This window comes from Centroberyx affinis, unplaced genomic scaffold (genome assembly GCF_046629955.1).
Source record: "Centroberyx affinis isolate AG114_WGS23_722 - 3 ecotype Tasmania unplaced genomic scaffold, CSIRO-AGI_Caff_v1 ptg002974l_1, whole genome shotgun sequence".
Lineage (NCBI taxonomy): Eukaryota > Metazoa > Chordata > Actinopteri > Beryciformes > Berycidae > Centroberyx > Centroberyx affinis.
The window spans coordinates 203,616-225,066 of record NW_027281082.1 but is presented as its reverse complement, the minus strand read 5'-3'; the positions used below and the strand labels follow the sequence as shown (position 1 = coordinate 225,066).

General features: G+C 44.9%; 1 protein-coding gene across 1 annotated transcript in view; it reads right to left on the bottom strand.

The window, feature by feature from the left end:
- Nucleotides 1-783: 783 nt before the first annotated feature.
- The window catches only part of sbf1 (SET binding factor 1), a 75,989-nt gene continuing 55,321 nt past the window's right edge, over nt 784-21,451 (bottom strand). The window contains exons 22-41 of the mRNA XM_071536980.1: nt 21,228-21,420; nt 21,007-21,134; nt 20,171-20,346; nt 16,975-17,111; nt 16,233-16,440; nt 15,896-16,092; nt 14,792-14,929; nt 13,606-13,701; nt 12,251-12,423; nt 11,362-11,538; nt 11,033-11,134; nt 10,102-10,287; nt 7,266-7,392; nt 7,025-7,155; nt 6,024-6,263; nt 5,702-5,809; nt 4,692-4,897; nt 2,193-2,280; nt 1,887-2,018; nt 784-985 (exon numbers count right to left, since the gene is read on the bottom strand). Of these exons, the coding sequence (XP_071393081.1) occupies nt 887-985; nt 1,887-2,018; nt 2,193-2,280; nt 4,692-4,897; nt 5,702-5,809; nt 6,024-6,263; nt 7,025-7,155; nt 7,266-7,392; nt 10,102-10,287; nt 11,033-11,134; nt 11,362-11,538; nt 12,251-12,423; nt 13,606-13,701; nt 14,792-14,929; nt 15,896-16,092; nt 16,233-16,440; nt 16,975-17,111; nt 20,171-20,346; nt 21,007-21,134; nt 21,228-21,420 (3,042 nt within the window). The 3' untranslated portion in view covers nt 784-886. The remainder of the gene's footprint in view (nt 986-1,886; nt 2,019-2,192; nt 2,281-4,691; nt 4,898-5,701; nt 5,810-6,023; nt 6,264-7,024; nt 7,156-7,265; nt 7,393-10,101; nt 10,288-11,032; nt 11,135-11,361; nt 11,539-12,250; nt 12,424-13,605; nt 13,702-14,791; nt 14,930-15,895; nt 16,093-16,232; nt 16,441-16,974; nt 17,112-20,170; nt 20,347-21,006; nt 21,135-21,227; nt 21,421-21,451) is intronic.

Below are 21,451 nucleotides of genomic sequence, written 5' to 3'. Positions count from 1 at the left end.
TGTTGAACTTCCTCTAAAATATACGGCAGATCGGCTACATCGGGCAGTGAGAGGCAGAGAAACGAAGGAGCCGAGATAGCAGGAAGGAAGGAAGGAAGGAAGGAAGGAAGGAAGGAAGAGGGTTTTGCTGTCGGCTCGTCCGCTCAGGGTTCAGCCTGCGTTCAGCTTCAATTCATGAACAACAGCGAGCGTGGCTGGGGGTGATGGGCGATGCAGCTGCTCCGTCTGTCCTTCCTGGAGTGTTTTAAAGTGTGTGTGTGTGTGTGTGTGTGTGTGTGTGTGTGTTGGGGTTTAGCAGGTGGAGGGGGGTCCGGATCGATCTTCATGCTGGTCCACGCCGCAGGTCGCATTAGTTTGGTGAGAAACCGCCCCGCAGAACGACGGCATGCTTCATTTTTTGTTTTTTTTGCAAGCTCCCGTTTTTTTTTGCATGTAGACATCCAGCGCAGATAGTGGTCAGACTGTGTGTGTGTGTGTGTGTGTGTGTGTGTGTGTGTGTGTGTTTGGGGGTGGGGGGTGAGGGGGGCTGCAGCAACGTGGTGAGACAACAGCAAGTGGTTGTTCAGGGTCTTGTCTTCTTTTTCATTTTTCTTTTGCTTTTCTTATTTTTTTTTTTTTATAACAAAAACACTGAAACGTTGTGACGCAAGATTATTAGTTCAACACTACCGACACTGAACAGAGCTTAACTGCGGGAAAGGCTCCTCCTCCTCCTCCTCCTCCTCCTCCTTCTCCTTCTCCCCCCGTCCCGCTCCCATCACCCCCCCCACTCCCCCTCTGGGATTGGCCGGCAGGGGATGTCCGTCAGGTGCCTCGGGTTCACTGCTCATTCATTTCCTGGTTGGGTTGCTCCTGTCCTCCTTTTAAAAGAGTCCCCGCCTTCTCTCTAGGCGTCCGACAGGCAACTCTGAACACTGTCCATCCACAGCTGTGCGTTCAGGCTGTCCTGCGCACAGAAGTTGTACACTCTTTTGGTCGTCTTGAGCTGGAAAGGGGGAAAACGGAAAGGAGGGGAAGAAATTAATCCCAGCCTTCCATACAGGCTTCCTTTAAAGTCGAGATGAAATGAAAAATGCATTTTTAACCCTTTTAGATCACATCCCCGGTCATATTGTGCACCTATTTAACAATATATGCCAAAAAAAAATACAAAAAATACATTTCTTTGTATTCTTATATCAAAATCCAATCATGTTTTCTTCCTGTAAAACAAAATATGCCGTGTGCTTACGTAAGCATGAACCAACCATTTTCAACCAATAATATCATGACATCCACCCATCAATCATTCTTCAACCTGGTGTGTGTGGAGCCAACAGTCCTCTGTAGCTCCGTATCGCGCTAAACTCTAAGCCCCGCCCACTGTTTAGCGGTCCAATCAAATGCGAAGGATTTGATTTAAATCCCTCCTGTAACTGTACACCGCTCAAATATTCCGTTTCACTGGGAAATGCGTCACAGTACAGAAGCTAAAGACGCTCTAACTTCCGTTTCAGTGGGACTTTAAATGCTGTTAGAGAAGTTTAAAAACACCATGAAACAGCATCTTTACTTCCTTGATTTGACGCATTTACTGTTTAAACAAAGTCTAAAACAATGGAATATCAGTTAGGGAGAGGAAGGCAGTTTTGTTTGATGGGAGGGGCGGGATTGTTCAAAAATGCATGATGGTTTTGTTGGGTGGAATATTTATTTACGTCTATTGGTGCAGCGTGATGTCACCGTTAAAGATAAGATTTTCCAGGAAGTAAAAGTAATGGGAGTTGTTCATTTCTCTGGGACTTTTAAGTGTCAATATTGCTCTTGTCGTTTTGGAAACGCCCCGGTTTCAGACTCAACCACGGGACGGAGTGTAAAAGTTAAAAGTGAAACGTAGGCGAACTCACATCGAAGAAGGCTTTCTCCTCGATGTTTTTCGGCGCTCCCATGGTGGGCGTTCCTGGAATGACAGACTCCACCTCGGCCAGATCAATCACCCCTTTACAGTCCTTGTCCTGCCGGGTCTCGTAGTATCTCAGCTGGGGAGAGAGGGAGGGAGGGAGGGAGGGAGGGAGGGAGGGAGAGAGGGAGAGAGAGAGAGAGAGAGAGAGAGATGGTTACAGACAAATGGTGATGAATCAGTTTCAACACAAGGTTAAGTTTGTAGGTCTGAGAGAAAATATTTTGCTATCAAGTGAAGCCTTTTCCTTTACCTGATGTTTGGTCTTGTCCAGCACAAACCACCGTGGTTTCCATGGTTTCAGCAACGCTCCTTTCTTGAACAGGATGCCTTCGAAACTCCTAATGGGAGACGGTCAAAGGAACATTTGAAAAGCACATTTGACATTTTAGACGCTCTGATGTTTCCCAGCGGCTTCACGTTCTCCTGCTCAAAGGCAGCTGGACAGGATGGACACACTGGCTGCTGTGGGAATCAAACCTGCGACATATGAGTTACAGGACGGTCCTCTCTAACCACTAGTCCAGTGATTCTCAACCTATTTCATATCAAGGACCCCTAACTTAGTCCACATTAGAGCCACGGACCCCCATTTAGACAGTCCAACATTGAGATTTTGTCTCTCGGACCCAAATCTGAGAATATTTTTATTGTTAGATTTTAGATTTAGATTTTATCCAGAATTCCATGACTGTCTGTATCGTAGGTAGAGAGATAACAGAGAAACTATGATCATGACTTCTTGTAAATTAAGTTTAACGATTCATCAATTTGCTGTGGACCCCCTCAAGGACCCCTGGTGGTCCCCGGACCCCGCGTTGAGAACCACTGCACTAGTCCATCCTGCCGCCACAAGGCAGAGCGCTTAGTGAAACATAATACAACAAGCACCCAAACCGTCCTGGTGGCTCCTGACTGCCTGATACTCATCACATTGATCCCTTTTATTAAAGGTGCTAAAAGGTGTTAAGGTGTAATTTTTAATAATTGTGATTCCTTGGTATAATTACTTTAAACAAATGAGACCATGATAAGAGATGATTGGTTACTTCTATCTCACACCAGTGGCATTGTTTGTTTTCATGTCTCTCAAAATGAAGACCACATTTCCCATAAACCCTGTTGCTTCCTGTCATAAGGAGGATGTTATCACTTGTCCCTCCCCGGCATCGTTCTGTGTGTGATTTTCTCCTTCGTTTTCCTGAAGAGGATTAACATGATGTGTGATGAAGTGATTTCTCCATCGGCCTTTCACTCCTTCCACCATCTGCTACCGGAAACTCAGGGTTCCTACACATTTTCAATTAAAAAAATTCCATACTTTTTCCAGCCCTTGATTTGTTTTGAAGATTTTGTCTGGTGTTCAATATGATTTACGCAGATAGACATCTTGCCCCTGCTAACTAGGTCATATCACTGTATAGATGAAGATTGTTCTTCACAGCCACAAATATCAGAATATGTGAGATGATTGGCAGGGTTCCTACACGCTTTCCATTTTAAAATTCCATATTTTTCCCAGACCCTATGTTCTCGACTGGATTTGATTTTGGTCGGTACTTGATATAATGCATGCTGACAGCGGCTGGGTAAGAAGAGCGTCCCTCTATCTGAACATTATTCTGCACAAAACTGTGGACTCAAAGTGGCTCTACAACAACATAAAAGCTAGAATTATGTGTGTATCGGACCTGAACCACAACATTTTCCATTCTTTTCCAGAAATTTTTTTCAAATTCCCAAACTATTCAAGACCTGGAAATGATCAAATTCATTTTTAATACTTTTTCAGACTTTCCAGACCTGCGTAGGAACCCTGTAAACCTTTTAAACCTTTTAACTCTTCCTGTTTTGTGCCGTAAAACAATCACCAGATTTCCCACAACATCTGACTCGGTGGGTCACAATGTAAAATGCAGTGTTAATGCTTGTAGAGGCTGACAATCTTCTCGGCAAATAGACCGAATCACCGTGACTTCGCGCTAACAACAACAGTCACTTCCGGGTAGACAACTGGCGATTGATTTGAATTGCGGAGGTATCGGCAAACTTGTTTATTTCTGTTGTCATTTTCAGCCGTAACCGTAACATTTAAAGATATATACTGTAGTTAAACCTATCTGATGTTTCTGCTGTTTGATAAACCAAATCTACCCAACAGTGACATCTCACCGCCGGTCGACTGATACAAGCAGTCGGCCTCTCCCGGATCTCCTCCCTTTTCAGACGCTGAATCCAGAGCTGTCTTTGAGTATGTTTGCTCTTCGCAGGTGGAAATCTGAAAAACCCGAACCCTTCTCCACTCTTTATCGTTACCCGGCAACCCCATACACTATACAAGATAAGATAAGATATAAAAGACTTAACCATTTTCTCTTTATCTCAGTTGTTCCTCGCCCCCGTTTGCTCCGCGCCATTAAATTGTATGTACGTGACACAGGAGTTTTCTGCCCGGAAGTTATTGTAAACAAACATTGTGATTGCTTCTATAGTTTAATTTGTTTATGGTAATTATACTCAAAATAACTGTGGTAATGATTTACTCAAGTTAAAATGCTTCACACAGCACCTTTAAGTTCCGGTCTGTCTCCACTGCGATAATGTATTAAACATCATCACACATAACAGCGCTCATACACACAGCTACAGTGTGTTAAATGAGCATGGGCCGCCTGTCCTCCCTAACTAATAAACCTCAGCTTTATTTAAACAAGTGTGAGTCCCTCTGCAGAGTCACGGCGGCGGTACGGACCTGTTCTCGCTCTCGGTGCTCTGGAACTGGCTGTACAGGGTGCTGGTGCTCGGCCGGCCGGCCACGGGCGTGGAGGTGGCGCTGACCTCGCAGTCCAGCGCCAGGTTGATGGAGGATCCCACGCTGCTGTCCTGCAGGTAAACGCCCTGCGAGCGCCGCTGGTGGCTCAGGTTGGACGACATCAGCAGCGAGCTGGAGAACGACGGCTGTGGGGGGGGGAGGAGGAGGAGGAGGGAGGAGGGAGGAGGAGGAGGAGGAGGAAAACTTTAAGGATAATGGGAGTTTGTCATTTCAAAACTAAAATTCTTCTAAACAGGTGATTCTATCCTCTAGAATCACAACCAAGGTCTTAAGTTGACTTGAAACTTCAATAGCAACTCAATAACACTGGTAAAAAATAAATCAGTATAATCTTTTACATCACTTTTTTTCTCCTTTATTTTTATGTGTTGCTTTTAGGTAAATTTCTCTTTCCTTTTTACTTTTGATGATTTCTTTTTTTTTTTTTATTATTTACTCCTTTGAAAAGCACTTTTATATCTGTACTTTGAAAAGTGCTATACAAACAAAGATTTTTCTCATTTGTTTTACTTTTATGTCAGTAATCATTTCGTGAGCCGATTCCATTTTTGTAAAAAATCAAATAGTGCATACTTCATTTTGGAATTAAACTCTTCAATTGCATTCTACCTTCTGGCCACAAGATGTCAGTGGAAGACTTTTCTTTTCGTTAAAAACCTCCTACAATCACATCACTGACAATAAACAAAAATTTCACAGCTTGCAAGTAAATGATTGGTTTATGAGATAGGAGCAAATACTGATTCCTGTAAACTGAACCGGTAGAGCCAAGCATCTCCACCGCACTTCCCCCTGCTGTGAACCTGATCTCCTCTGGGACTCAATCTTGTGAATCACACACTTTCACTTTTTCAGGTGGAGTGTATGTTCAGCAGAGTCTGGACTTTTGAATGCATTTAAAATATCCAGTAAAAGTCTGCTGCTCTCACCCTGCTCTCCAGTTTGGCCTCGGTCCGCTGCGTTGTCTTGATTTTGTCCCAGGTGTCCTTCCACTTCTCCGACACCTGACCAAGCTCCGCCTCCAGACTCTGCAGGTCCTGAGAGTCACACACACACACACACACACACACACACACACACACACAGTTTAAGTGTAAGGAAACGTGTGATATGTAGCGTGGATGTAGTTTTTTGTGTCGGGGTTACAGGTTACAGGGTTACTAGACGTTTGGAGATGCTGGTTTGAATCTCCAGACCGGCTTTCCCTTGTTAAAACAAAGCCAGCCGTGTGTTGTGGTTTCCTCCACCCACCTGCAGCAGCTTGGTGATGGCGTCGGGCACCACCTTGCTGCGGCTGTCGTAGCAGGGCCAGACGATGTGGCGCTGGGACTTGGGCCCGCTGGTGTCGGGCTTGTCGGGCGTCTCCTCCGCCGGACGCTCCTGCCGGCCCCGCACCAGCTCCCAGTCGTAGGACGGCCCCTCCGACAGCGTCTCCTCCGTGTAGAAGTCCCACACCTTCAGGTTGGAGATGAAGCTGTAGGGCCACAGCACCTGCAAGACGATCACAGCACATTACATTACAGTCAGTGGGACATTAAAGGCTTAGGAACATGAATAAATGTAATTTCCACCAATATGCAAAAGGTGAGTAGATTTAAAAGAAAACGTACAGATATAAACACTGTTTCTGAGAGAATAGTGTCCTTGTGTGAATGAGGTGGGATGGAGATTTTGCAGTCAAAAATATTCAAAAATCTGCCAAATGTCACATATAATTATAATAAACTTTAATTATATAGCATTTTTCAAAACAATATTGCTCAATTCTTCATGGTTCCTATCGCAAGTTTTGTTCCTCTTGTTGAAACAGTTGTGTTTAGCAATGTTAAAACCAACTGACTTTTTTTTTTTATACTTTAAAGATTTTTAGTAAATTGAAAAGGCAGCAAAACAACCAAACTAAAGAAATTTGAGACTTCAGTTGCCTGTGGCTTTAAATATTCTGGATCTTATTTAAGTTATATGTTGTATTTTCATCATGCAGTTTAAGGTGGGAAACTAACACCAGCCACCATCTAAATGCTGCTAGTTTTGTTGTGGCTGGTAAGTTTGTCTGTTCTACTAGCCATTTTGGGAGATAACTAGCCATCATTTGGAGATGCAATTCTACTCTATGTAAAAATCTAGTTGGCTCGTAAAATTATTTAAGGAACTCTAGACAAAAAAAAGTGAGTTTCCTGGCTCCTGTCCTGATAAAACAGATTATTTGTCACGTTTCATCCTGTCTGGACGATGTGTGTGTGAGCGCTCACCTCCTCGTCTTCAGGACAGAACATGTAGTTGTAGAAGATCGGTGTTTTCTTGTTGAGTCGGTCGATGTAATCCCACACAGACTTACACACCTGGGGGCTTTTCCTCTCCCCTTTCTCCTCATACAGCACTCCTGCACAAGGGGGGGAAAGTAAAACAGGCTTTGTTACAGTCCAAACCTAGACTGTAAGAAGAGTTATTCCAAAATGAGATTTGAAAAATGAGTTTGAAAAACAAGCTTACCCAGCTCTATGCGTTCGTAGTCTGAGTCGAGCAGGAAGGTCCTGAAGCGGTTGGAGACGTAGTGATAGGCCAGGAACTTCAGGTAGTACTGACTGAACTCAAACTCCATGGGGAACTGCAGGTGGATCTGAGGAGGCAAGGAGACCAGTACAGCTTCACATGGATGTTCTGTCAGGTAGCGATCACACCCACAGTCTGTTTTCTTCAGTCTGAACCAGACTGGAAACAGTTTGTTGTATTTGTTTTGTATTGTTTTCGGTGCCGTTTGTTTGTTTGTTTGTCTGTTTGTTTGTTAGCAGGATTATGGAAAAACTACTGGCCTGATTTTCATGAAACTTGGTGGAAGGGTGTAGCATGGACCAAGGAAGAACCCACTACATTTTGTAGCGGATCCGACTCACGAACAAGCAATAATAGCACGAACCTTGGCGGAGGTCTGCGCTCTCCGAGTGCTCTTCTAGTTCAGATTTGTTTTGGTCCACGCTGCTCAATTACAAGCGAGCCAAGACTTATAAACAAAAGTCACATGACTCACAAGCCAGAGACAGAGATTTAGTAACCTGTCATCAGTAGTCTTGGAGTCAAAACAAATCCGATTCCAGCTTCTGTCCCTAAGCATGACGGACTTGTCTGCACTCTTCTTCTCTGGTGTTCATACCAGTTAAGAACACATGAAGAAATAGCTGAAGATGAGTCCAGACTGGTTTGACCTCGGTTAATTTTGTTCTGCTCGGCTTTCCGAACACGAGTAGCAGCTGGCTAACAGACGTCAACGACTGTCTCCTTATTACCCATAACACCTTGCTCTTCTCTTGTTAGAGCACTGAGACTCACATTTTCAGGCGTCTCGGGTTATTTGGTGCCACCCGAGTTCAAATGCCATGTTCTCACCTGGACAAACGGACCGAACTGAAGGAGTAAACGCTGCAGAGTTTGAATAAACCGCTCCAAACATGCTCGGTGTCACTTTATTAATCCCCAGTGTGAAGCCGGAGCGTTGGGGAATCAAACCCACGGCGTTCCCATCGCAGGACGGGACATAGAAGGAAATATTTCTCTTGTGTCAGGGCAAGACGCCGCGATTCTACGGTGATTAAAACCAGACTTATTGTGTTCTTACAGTCCCACTTTCTTTTCGTGACACACAAGCGTTATTTAAGGACTTTTTACAGCGAGGCCAACAATAAGGAACAGTCCGAAATAGAGAGAGAGGACACGACTGGAAGCCGGCCATGAGTTAATAATAGCCGTGATGCCGGGGACACCGGAGTATTTAGGGCCGCCGCAGACAGCCGGCTCGTAAATCTTTATGGCCGCTGAAACCGCTCAGTGGCAGAGACGCTTCCTGCGTGTGATAAGGCGGCAGAAACCACGTCACGGTCCAGCAAAACAGGAAGGACTGTCAGAGTCTCAGGTAAACACACACACACACACACACATAAAGCATTATAAACACACAGATGGACACTCGCATACCAGGAACAAGCAGCCGGAAACAGAGAGAGAACCTCTAGTCAAACAATGTAAATGTTCCTTCAGTTTCCTCAATGAAGACGTCAAGTTCACTGTCATACGTATTAAAATGCAATCTGTACATACATATGCAATCTGGATAATGACCAATCCGATCACACTTTTTGCATTTACAGCTGGTATTTATATGCGTTTTCGCTGTCTGCAATGTGAGCAGATCTTGTTTTTCACGCAAACTACACAAAGCAGGTGAGCAGGTGGAGAGGAGGCACTGTCAACAAAAACAATCAAAACAAATCGTTAGATGTGATCAAGTTCAGCCTGGATTTACTTTTCCTTCGAGGAGGAGAGGCTCGTCTTTCATGCCACAAAGAGAAACTGGGAGCGGGTGGCGAAGCGATGAAGTTAAAATGGTTAAGGAAAGCGGCGTGCTCAGTTCCCAGAAATGAATTCAACTCGGGGGCTCGGCTGAAAACGTCACGACTCGAGAGGGAAAAACACCAGCAGCACTCTCACTGTAATCTTTAACAATTCATGTGACACCCTGCACGCATGAATTGTTAAATATTAGTCAGTGAGAGAAACTTCACAGTGAGTCAGGATGTTTCATGGCTCGCCGCCAGGACTTTCTCGCAAATGCAAATTTGCATTTACACTTGGCTGAGATCCAATCACATTACGATCGCAATGCCTGCTGCGTGCGTTTACACCTTGCTTTAACATTCTTTTGTCTAATTAACATACCCAGATACAGATCGCATTTTAATACCAGGTGTCAATTGTCTGCACAACATGTTAAGTCCGGTTTCGTTTTGTCCTGCACCTGCCGTGTTTATCCTGTAGTGTGTAGCGGTCTTGTAAAGCGTCGGCGCCAAGTAACCAGGTCAAAATATTTGACGAATAAAAGCGATTCGGATTCAGATATGTTCGTCAAAACATTTGCCCTTACAGATTAAATAACACATTATTTTCATAGCGACATATTCAGATTTTTGGGGACATCTTCGCTCATTATAAGAGAAATACTGCAACCATTGTCATACATATTTATTATCATTGTACATTAAAATGTACTTGTTTTTTGGCTTAATTTACTTGTTTTTTTGTTAATTTACTTGTTTTTTTGTTTGTTTCTTGTTTTGTTTGTTGTTGTCTCCATTGTATACACCATATTATTTTATTGAGGTTCTTTGTATAAGCCCACTTGGGTTTCAAACCTCTCCGGCACATGCCCTTTTTGCTTCGTTTTGTATTATCTTTTTTTTTTCTTTATGGTGCGAATAAATAAAACCTAAACCTAAAACCATCTTGGTCGTAAAAACCCTTGAGTTTCCACAGCACACACACACACACACACACACACCTGGTGCACACAGTCGAGGAACTGCAGGAAGACGGGGGTGAAGCCGCTGCTCTGGCTGGCGAGCGTCTGCGCCCCCCGGTGGCTGAAGCGGTGGCCGAACGACAGCCACTCCTTCTCCACCAGCAGCCGGAAGCCGTCGAAGGTCCGGTAGTACGGATCCGACAGCAGCTGCACCAGGGAGACGATCTGAGGAGACGGACGGGAGGTCAGAAAAATCACATCAGAGTCGGGGTGCAGAAGCTTCACTGAAAGTAGTGGAAGTGACTTTTAATATTTTAACTTTGAACAGTTCAGACCAGGCAAAAGACAGAAGAGATTTTTGGTGATTGTTTACACATTTCACTGAATTTGACAAGGCGCCCAGTGGGAGGCGCTACAGAATTCCCAGAATCACAAAAAATATAATCAAGACGGCTTTCATCCCAAATGCCATAACCTGACTGAACTCCTAACCTGAATTTCTACCAGTTCTCCACCAGAAATCGCACTTTTGCATCGTCTTCCACATGTGAAATATTATGTTCTGGACTTTCTTGTGTAGTGTTATGTTTTTGGGGTTTTTTCATGTTTGTTTTTAATTCCACCACAGTGAAGCCAAAGGCGAATATTTTCCAAATTTTCCAAGTGTGGACAATAAAGTTTCTTCTCTATTATTATACAGTTACATAGTTGCACAGGCTGTGGATTTTAATATATGCGGTTTGTGTTTGTGTGTTGAGAGACGGCAGGATGTTTGCCACGTTCCAGATTCTCCTCCGTTTTGACTCACACAACACATGAGCTCCACACCTTCTAACGGGGCGGTACTAGACGTTACTTAATACAGACTATAAATGGCGTATGGCTAATTTTTCCCAATTTACTGAGAGGCAGAAAGACAAAGTGAACAAGTAAATTTTGCAGTCTTTCAGTTTGTGGCTGTCAGTCGCACCTGTGTGGTGACGTCCCAGCCGTCCTCCAGGCTGACCATGACCGACGAGCCGCCGTCCAGGAGCTCCACCACCAGGACCGACACCTGCAGGACCCTGCGCAACTGGACACACACACACACACACACACACACAGAGTTAGGACAAACAAACACCTAAGGTCACAAAACGAGCAAGGACTGCTGTTCCAGAAATACATAAACATCCTTTGGCGTCTGAAAAACATACCAGTGTAAGCCAAATCACACAAATACACTCAGAGTTTGAGCACTACTCTCTCTCTCTCTCTCTCTCTCACACACACACACACACACACACACACAGTACTAACCAGAGTCATCCACTCGGAGTCCTCCAGGCAGCGGTGGAAGCTCATGTTGGGGTCGGTGTTGGGCGAGCTCGGCACGCAGGCCTTCATCAGCTTCTTGAAGCTGTTCTTCACCTGCCGCACGTCACACACCTCGATGGGAACCACCTCCCACTGCTGGAACGAGTCCTGCTTCCCCCCCTGAGCGCCGAGGACAAGAAGACCGCACCGGTTAACGCCGACACACTGGACCCACACGCCTCATTTCACACACAGAGAGAATACATTCCCTTCCCGCTGCATTTTCTACCTTTATTACTAGTATTGTTTTCTGCTTTTGCTTATTTTCTATTGCTTTATTTCTTCTTTTTTTATTTCTATAGCCCTTAATATGAGTTACAGTCTCAAAGGGCTTCACAACGCCCATATTATGAAACAATAAATGAAAACGACAACACCCAAACTTGAAGAGAACAAGGAAAAACTGCCATGAAAAGGAAAAAAAATGCATTAATTTCTAGCTATTTTAATTCTTGTTTAATTCATTCTGAGTTTACTATTTACCTTCGTAGCTGTGAAGCATCTTGTAACTTCTGAACCATACTCTATATGTTTTTTGGTTTGCTTATCGTTGTTTCCATTGTATACATCATATAATTTTATTTTGTCGGTGTGGTATTCTTTATAAGCTCACTTGGGTTTCAAACCTCTCTGGCACATGCCTTTTTTTTTTTTTCTTTATTCTTTTTTTTTTATGGTGCGAGTAAATAAAACCTAGATCATGTTTATGCTTTTATTTCCAGGCTTGCTGTGTTTTGGCTTTCATATCTAGTTACACTGACTGTTTAAACTTGTTTTAACCCTAAAAACCAGGTTTACTAGTATATATATATATATATTATATCATGGTCACCTTGAGCTGGGCCTTGTCTCCGATGATGTAGAGGTAGGCCTTCTGCTGCCGGAGGAACAGGACGTCGCTTGGCCCGCCGTTCGGCTGGGGAGACTCTTTCCCCGCCAGCCGGTTCCCCACGTCTGGGTTGTAGGCACTTAGACGCCCGCTGCCCCGGATACTGCCCCATTTACCTGGGTTAGACACACACACACACACACACACACACACACACACACACACACACACACACACACACACACACACACACACACACACACACACACACACACACACACACACACACACACACACACACACACACACATGCAGGTGTCCACACACGCATGCACAAGCCCACACACATACACAGAGGGATACACACACACAGACAAACACACAGACAAACACAAACTAGAGTCGTCAGTGCCAATCCTTCCATGAAATTCGTATCATGTTCAATCATCAAGCTGCATGTGAGGTCCTGGTCTTGTTAAACACACATCAGTGTGTGAATCTGCAGTGTAACAACTACTGAACCTAAGAGCCATGCTGGTAAACAAGGCAGAAATGATTAAATGCTACCCGTCTGAGTTTGATCTAGATCGAGCTTGACAGCTTCATTATGAAAAAACAGAGTGCCTCCTCTAAAGATTTACTCATTTGTCACATTCAACAGACAGAAGTAATCAAACAGGCGATGACAGACACATATCAGACAGGACAGCGGATGGCAGAGCCACTAGACCGGCATGCAGGAAGGAGCAGCTCTCCAACAGGAAAAAGAAGCGATAAAAACAGTCGAACAGACGATTAGTCCGGAGCGGCAGCAGACTACAACATCACAGGAGGGACGCACGACGCCACACAGACCGGCGTGACTGTTAAGAGATCTGATTGGTTAGATAGGAGTGGTGGGGGGAGGGGGGAGAGGGAGGGGGCGTGGCCTACTGTACCTCTAGGAGGGTTCCTGGCCTTGACTGACACTTTGGGCTGAGAGAGGGAGATGACCCTCGCCCTTTGACCCAGAGCTGAGGTCAAATGACACAGAGACGCCCGTTAACCAACAGCACCACAGGTGGGAGGTGGGTTTCACACAACTACTACACACACACTCACACACACACACACACACACACACTCACACACACTCACACACACTCACACACACACAGGCTAACCCCAAAGATGAGCTACAAAGGATAGGTTTTAGGATCAACAGATTTAAACCTCATCTCTGGGCATCTTTGGGCTGAAACAGAACTCACTGACACTTGGTCCAGTGCAAATTACAGTAAGTAAGAGACATTTTGTGCTGGAAACTGGACTGCAGTGGACTAGTTGATGCCAAGAATCTGGCAGCGGCGGAGTCTCACCTCCTCGGCTGAAGGTTCCTGGCATGTCCTCCCTGGCGCCCATCACCTGCTTCATCAGAGCGCCGATCTTGGGCTGCCTCAGCTTGTCAGTGGAGTCTGTGGAGGCGGAGAGATGAAACGACTTCAGGCCGGACACAACTGAGGGGGAAACCAGACGATACCGTACCATCCTGAAGGAAACTCACTCGGCAACAGCCAGCAGACAAGACACACTGCTCTGAGACTCTATTATGAATAGTTGTAGACTGACAACACTAAAATATTTCATTTCATTTAAAACGCCTGCTGTAGCTGGAAATAGTCAAGATGTTGAAAGATGAGCAGGGAAATAGTGTTGTTCCTTAAATCATCAAGACAAATGGACCACATTATCTAGCAAAACAATGAGCGAAAAAAAAAACATAACATAAAATTCCAAAATGCTATACATCCAATTTGGACAAACACTGCTGCTTGAACTTCACCAGTCAACACTCAAAAACACAGATGGATTCTATCCTCAAAGCATAATTAATTTCTAGGCAAAGTCCTAAGCCAATAATTTCAGCAATAACCCATAAAGTGTTTTACTTCTGAGCCATCAGATATTTAGTAACAGTGTCAAATCTTTCAAACGGTGGATATCTCATTTTGGAATGAAACTTTTTATGTGAAGAGTTTCATTCAAAAATGAGATATAAACTACTTAAAAAAAAAGTGAAACCTACTCTTAAAAAATGATTAATAGCTCAAGATTCAAGTAGTACGGTACTTTTTAAAGGATAGTAGGTAAACTAAGTCATTGGTTGATAAAACGATAATGCATACACTACATTGATTATTAAGATAATGATTTTTTCCAACCTAAATGGCTATAGAGTGGTTTGGAATAGGACTCTTCATACAGTGTATTCAATGGTCTGTGTTAGTAGACAGAGGACTGCTGCTGACAAACTAGAGGAGTGCATTAAAATCTGTCGAGTGCTTTTACTAAACTGAATGTTTCCCCTGAGAGGGAAAGAAGATAAAAACTGTAATTAGGTCAAACTCTCCCTGTCCTCCAGGTTCCCGTCTGACAGACTCGTCAAAACTGCTACGAGTTAAAAAAAAACACTCTCAGGTATCAGCCACAGTCTTTTTCTCTGATAGTAGTAACACACACACTCCGAGGCCAGTGTGTTGTGTGTGTGTGTGTCCATCCACCCACCAGAGGTGTTCATGTGTGTGGAGGTGAAGCCGCTCAGTGTGTTCCTGCCGCTGCTCTCGCTGTAGGAAGGCATGGAGCTGATGATGGCCTGCAGGTACTTCTCCTGCTCCAGACTGGTGGAGTCGGCCTGGGATGGCACTGCAAAACAAAACATACAACTATTAACCAGGGAGAAAACCCTGCACTTTAAAGAAAAACTAAAAATGTCTTTACTGGCGAACCTCAATGGCAGTCGTTTCTACTGCTCCCCTCAGCTCTCATCTCTTAAGAAATCTTTTCCAAGCATTACTATATCACACATGATCATTCTAGGGTCACAGGAACAGTGTGTTACATCTGTGGTCAGGGTGCTATGACCTCTGACCCTTGCACTCCTCACTACTGGCCACTTAAAAATATCGGTGATCCAGGAATTGAAGCCGATTCTACTGCTGCACTGTGGGGGGGGCGGGGCTTTAGCCTCGAGGTTGGAGAGGCAGGCTTGTGACTGTAACGCCGCCGGGTCGAATCCCAGATTAGAACGGGAAAATGAGCTTGTTCTTTCCCTTCCGGAAGACTGTGGTGGAAATGACTAGGGGGGGGTTTTATGAGTGTGAGGCAGAACGTTGCTGAGAAAGAACAAATGAGCAACTTTCCCTGGTTACATAAAGGTTAAAGACCGCATGAAGTGGCATCTTTACTTCCTTGATTTGGTGTATTTGCTGTTGAAACAGGATGTTGGGGGCGGGACATAACGTATTTTATGGGAGGGGCAGAGAGGCGGTTTGTTCAAAAATCTGATGGTTCTATTGGTTGGAATTTATACTTCCACCTACTAGAGCAGCATGAGGTCACCATTAAATATACTTTGTTTTCCATGAAGTAAAAGTAATGGGAGTTCATTTCAGGAGGACTTTAAGTACAAAATGACACAAAATGTTGCACTTATTGTAAATCGCTTTGGATAGGAGTTAGATGCCTGAAATTGATGTAAAATCTGTTGTACGAGTGTTTGTAAATTAGCTCTGATTTTGAAATCCATTAATGCTCAACATGCAGATCAAAGTGTCTTTAATTATGTATTATTATTAATCAATAGATGAGTACTAATTATCTGTTTCGTACCTGCAGAGGGGGCGTTGGGGGACTTGAAGAAGCCCACCACCCCCTTAGCGTGGAGGCCTGCGGAGCGCAGCAGGACCGCCTTGGTTCGGGAATTCCTCCAGCAAACCACAGGGAAGCGGTTCTGCCGGTAGCAGCGGCAGATCCGCTGGATGGTCGAGTCTGGGATGCTCTGAGGCACGATCAGCAGGCCGGGGTAGCTGTGACACACACACACACACACACACACACACACACACACACACACACTGTGAGCACTGAACAAATCCTATCTGGAGCGGTGCAGACCAAAACCCAAAGTCTCACCACTTGTCTATCTGGGTGTCGATGAGTCACTCACCTCCTGCAGACGGTGTACATGCGGTTGACGGTCGAAATGCGGAACGGCTCGTTCTTGGAGCGGGTCAGGCTGTTACTGAGCGTGCCCAGACCCAGGCGCTGGTAGTCGCGGCAACAGGCGCGCTCCACCACGTTGCTCATGGTCTGTCTGTCCGAGGAGCGAATGGTGGAGGAGAGGGTGAGCGAGCTCTGGTCCAGCTCCTCCGACACTGCAGGGTGAGGAGGAGACACACGGGAGATCAATAGATGGTGACAAGTTTTCTGCTGTGGAACTGATGTAGAAGTCCAGGATTTTAACATGATTTTCCAAAATGTTCTTCCTTCCTTCTGTTTCTTCTAAACAGATGAACAGTCTGGTTTCCACTACAGCTGGACTGAAAACTACCAGCAAATGCAATGAATGTGTTTAACAAGTTGTAAAATACTTTCTGCTATATTCCTGTAAAGTGACGTTTACATTTCACAAACATTCAGAGAATTTATCAAATTTCCCTGTCTGGAATACACCTCTCTAAATTCCAGGATATTCCAGGAATTGGGATGCAAGATTCATCAAGCTAAATATAAGACTTGTGAAATAGTGAAATATAAGACCAATTCCGAAACTGAATAAAGGTGAAAACAAGGCGTCAGTAAACACTTCGCCCCCCACAAATAATGCAGACCCCTCTGGACCAATCAGCATCAAATACGTCACCACATACGTCAGTTTTAATGAAACGAGGTCATTTCCCTCCTGATACCTGAGATCTCGTCCTCGTCCAGCTCCGACTGCAGGCTGCTCCTGTTCTCCCAGGTGGGCGGAGAGTACTTCTTCCTGGTCACATGCTGCCGGCTGATGGTCCGCTTGGCGCTCTTCACCAGGTTTTTGGAAAGCGTTCTGAAGGAAGAAGAAGAGGAGGAGGAGGAGGAGGAGGAGGAGGAGGAGGAGGAGGAGGAAGAAGAAGAGGGGGAGAGCAGGGGAAAGACAGAGGAAGGGTGAAAAAGCGTTACATTTTTAAACACGTCCCTGTGCTGATTGAACAACACGCCCCATTCAAAGTCAAAGAGTGAGGAATAAACTGCTTGACATCCGCTTCCTGTTAGGCCGTTATGAAACGCAAATGTGCAGCTTCCAACTTTAGCAGAGGAATGAGCCAGTTTGTCTCAGTGTTCGTCTGACAGCCATGAATTCATTGGCATGCTGCTGGGTTAGCGTGCCATGGGGGGCAAGGTCCAGATTAATATCTCTGAATGGAGTGTTTTTTAGCAGAGTCACACACACACACACACACACACACACACAGACAGACACATACACACACAGAGTGCAGATGGAAACAGCAGGGCCGATACAAGAGTTGTCACATTTTCCGCTGTTGAATTATTCAAAGGCTGCTCTCATGCTCCTTTCATTCCTCAGAAGAGAACGAGGGAGAGAGGGAGGCGGGAGGGTGTGTGTGTGTGTGTGTGTGTGTGTGTGTGTGTGTGGTGGAATGGGGGTGTGAGGGACTGAGGGCTGGTTGCTAAGACTTAGGAAAGAATAAAGAGGAGACACACCAAATAAGAGACAGACAAGAAACTATGGTTTAATGAGAATTAACCAAAAACAAAGTTCATGTCACTACAATAATTCTATGGGTCAGTTTGGTCCAAATGATAGTTAATAAGCAAAGGGAATGAGCAGAGGAGGATTCAAAAATATATATTCTAAATGCATCACTTCCTTGCACATACTTCTTAGTTGTTGCTCTGAGTGTTCAAGTTGCTCCAACGGATATTCCCATAAGCTAGAGTCACATTCACAAAGTGAGTGGTAGTCGTAGTAGAGAAAGAAACACTAGAAGACCATTGAAAATTGAGTAAATAATCAGGTTTCAGCGGTCACAAGACGGCCAATACCGTTTGTAAACACTAACAGTGGTGCGGAGTGGATGGTGCAACGCTGAGCTGACGGTTCCTCAGACTCAAAGCTCTCTGGGAACAGGCTAGAAGGTGCAGCCAGCAGAATTAAAAGGGTTTCTTTCTGAGGTTTCTCGCTCTTAGCACAGTTGAAAGCATGTTATCACACTCACACTCGAGGCCTAATGCACTGTGGCGTGACAAAGGCAAGACAACAGGCATGCACACAAATCAAATAACATGCAACAAAGAACATACATGGCCCAAATCTGCTGTTTAGAGTGTTGTGACTTCAGTTCATTTTCTTTGGTCCAAACTAGCAGAAAGCTAGCAGAAAAACAGCATTTTTGTATTTGGTTTGTTTAGGTTCACACTGTCCAATTACAAGCAAAGCAGGACTTGTCAACAAAGGTCACATGGACTCAAGTAGCTTGTTTGTTATTACTGTTTACGAGTTTTAGTGACCTGTCATCTGTCATTAACAACTTCGGGTCAAAACACATCTGACTCCAGTTCCTGTAACTGCAGCTAAGCATGATGGACTTGTCTGCACTCTTTGCTGTAATTTCCCTCCTCTGGTGTTCAAACCAGTTAAGAACACATGAAGAAATAGCTGTATATGAGTGTTACTCGAGACTGTGGTTTGCCCTCAGTTTTTTTTGTTATGCTGGACCATGAGTAACTGCTGGCTATCAGATGTCAATGTCTGTGGCAGAAAAAAAAATCACTCTAGTAATGAATCCATAGCCAGAAACCCTCTCTAAGATTAAAACTTGATCACGGTATAGTTTGGTTATGACGGTGAACATTATATTGCCTAGCTACCTGTCCTCACATGCTGTCACAAAGCCAACAAAGACCTTCTGCTGTTGAAGTTGAAGATGGGGACAGTGGGTGCGGGACGGGCGAACAGCGAACCAAAACAGTTGTGTTGTTGTAATTCCTTGCTCAGCCACAGGAGACCGGCTCCCAACACTGACTCTTGGTGTGAGCACGCCCTTAGCTATACACACTAGGTTACACAATACAGCTGCACATGAACTTTTCCCCCTGTTGAAAGACAGACAGTTGAAATATGGGGTTGAAATTTCTGAGCGTAAATGAGTGACTTTGGTAAGTAGGGCAGAGATGGGAGGAGGAGAAGTTACGGGGCAAGCTGTATATCCAGCCGATATTACAGTTGTGTCGGTGTATCACCTGAGTTACTGTAACTTGTAATGAACGTTCTGTGCTTCACCCACAGGATGTGAGAGAGGTCAAAGGTCGGTGATTTAACAGCTCGTCGGTTCCTTGTTAGTAATAGTGCTTGTGCTGTTGATGGATGATCGCTCCGAGCAAAACTGGAACGGAGCTTTACGGTTAAATACAATGGGGCTGTGTGTGTGAGTGAGTGTGTGTGTGTGTGTGTGTGTGTGTGTGTGTGTGTGTGTGTGTGTGTGTGTGGGGGGGGGGGGTGTGGGTGTGTCTGACTGCATAAAAGATGCTGTACACTGACAGACAGGTTTTTGTTCTGTTTCTTGTGTCACAAGATTAATGTTAAAGTCACATAAAAGAAAGCACACTTCACTTTCTTTGTTGAGTCTTTTCTGAGGCGCATGAAGGCGAAGTCATTAAAACTGTCATTGTTACAGTCAGATGACTATATTTTTCCTACCAAAATGGAGTTAAAAATAGGAGCGGGTTTCAAGAAAGAGCGATTCAACATCAGCAGAATCAGTTTTGAGGGCAAAAGTCTGCTCTCCTCTTTTTACAGTAATTTCAGTGTTTCCTCCATGAATCAAGTTTCTGACAGAGCCAAACCTGAGAATTCATGATTAAGGAGGGACAAGTAATGTAAACAAAAACTAAAGTCGGGTACTTGGAAGATGTTTCCATGCACAACCAAAAATATCTGTCATAGGAGCCGGACAAAAACAGCAATCAAAATATCAAAAAAGGAATGTCCGCTCACTATTTCTATGTACCACCGTCTGTTTAATAAATTCTACTTTTTTGAGAGCATAAAAATAGTGAGTGGACATTCCTTTTTTGATGTAAAAAACAGCAAAAACTCCTTACTTGAGCGACTGGTTCTTGTCCTTGGCCTTGTGCTCCACCACCATCTTGCCGCTCTGGCCCACGGTGAAGGCGAAGGTTCCCTGGACGTGCTGAGGGTAGCGCAGCTTGTGCATGTGCTTCCTGAAAACCTCGGCCAGGTCCGACGCCACCTCCTCGTCGAACGCGATCTTCATCAGCTACAGACAGACAGACAGGGAGACAAGGTCATCAGCAGGGATCGCCCAATTTAAAAAACAAAATAAAGAAACAAAAAGCTGGGAAAAATAGACCATTTCTGATTGAACATAGCCAACTGAAGTCCTGAAACTACTAATGAGCACAAAGGGAAAAAGGACACTGGGAAATTAAATGTTTAGAGACAATATGTCCAATATGTGATGAAAACAAAACATGTTCAACATATTGTATTAAACCTGTCCTGTGTTAATCTAGTGGACATCTTTCTCTTCTTTGTGTTTTGTCAATATCTTTTTATACTTTTACTTTTACTTTTACACTTCGCTTGGATGTTTCAGCACTCTGCAAATTAAACCTGCGTTACATGATGAAAAGTTCAGACCTGTAATGAGTGGGTGTAGAAAAAAAAGGCCTCAGATGAACAGAATTAGGGATCAGGTACCAAATTTTGTCTGAATTTCGGCCGGTAAAATAGTCAAAACGGCTGGTTAATTTTGGGATACACAAGCCGCTGTGGAGTGTGAACTGAAAAGTTAGATTTCCTGAACCGGTCAAGAAGAAATCAAACACCGAGAGAGTGGAGAAAGGAGATATCTGACAGAAGAAGCAGTGGGAGGATCTGGATGAGTGGGGAGAAAAGGAGGAGAACTGAGGAGAACCTGGAAGGTGCAGGATCGCAGCTGCAGGCCCTCCTGGACGAACTGGTCCATGGGTAAAGTGACTGAGATCCTCTTCTCCTTGGTCAGGGAGGCGATGGGGAACGAGCGAGTCACCACCTGCTCACCCACTGCAAGAGCAAGAGACAGTTAGTGAGTAAGTGTGAGGGTGAGTGAGTGTGTGTGTGTGTGTGTGTGTGTGTGAGCGTGTCATCCTCTCTCACCCAGCGGGTCGGTGGGCGTGCCCTTGAAGATGAGGCGGTAGTTGGTGAGGAAGATGGCTCCCTCGGCGGGGAGCAGAGGCGGGCCGCCCATCGCCCCCGTGGCTTCCTCCCGGCCGTCGGAGATCAGGTGAACCCGCATGCCGTCCATCACCAGCTCCTCTCCGGGGAGCAGGGTCGGCCTCAGCAGCTTGGGCTGGAGGGGGGGAGGGAGGGGAGAGGGAGAG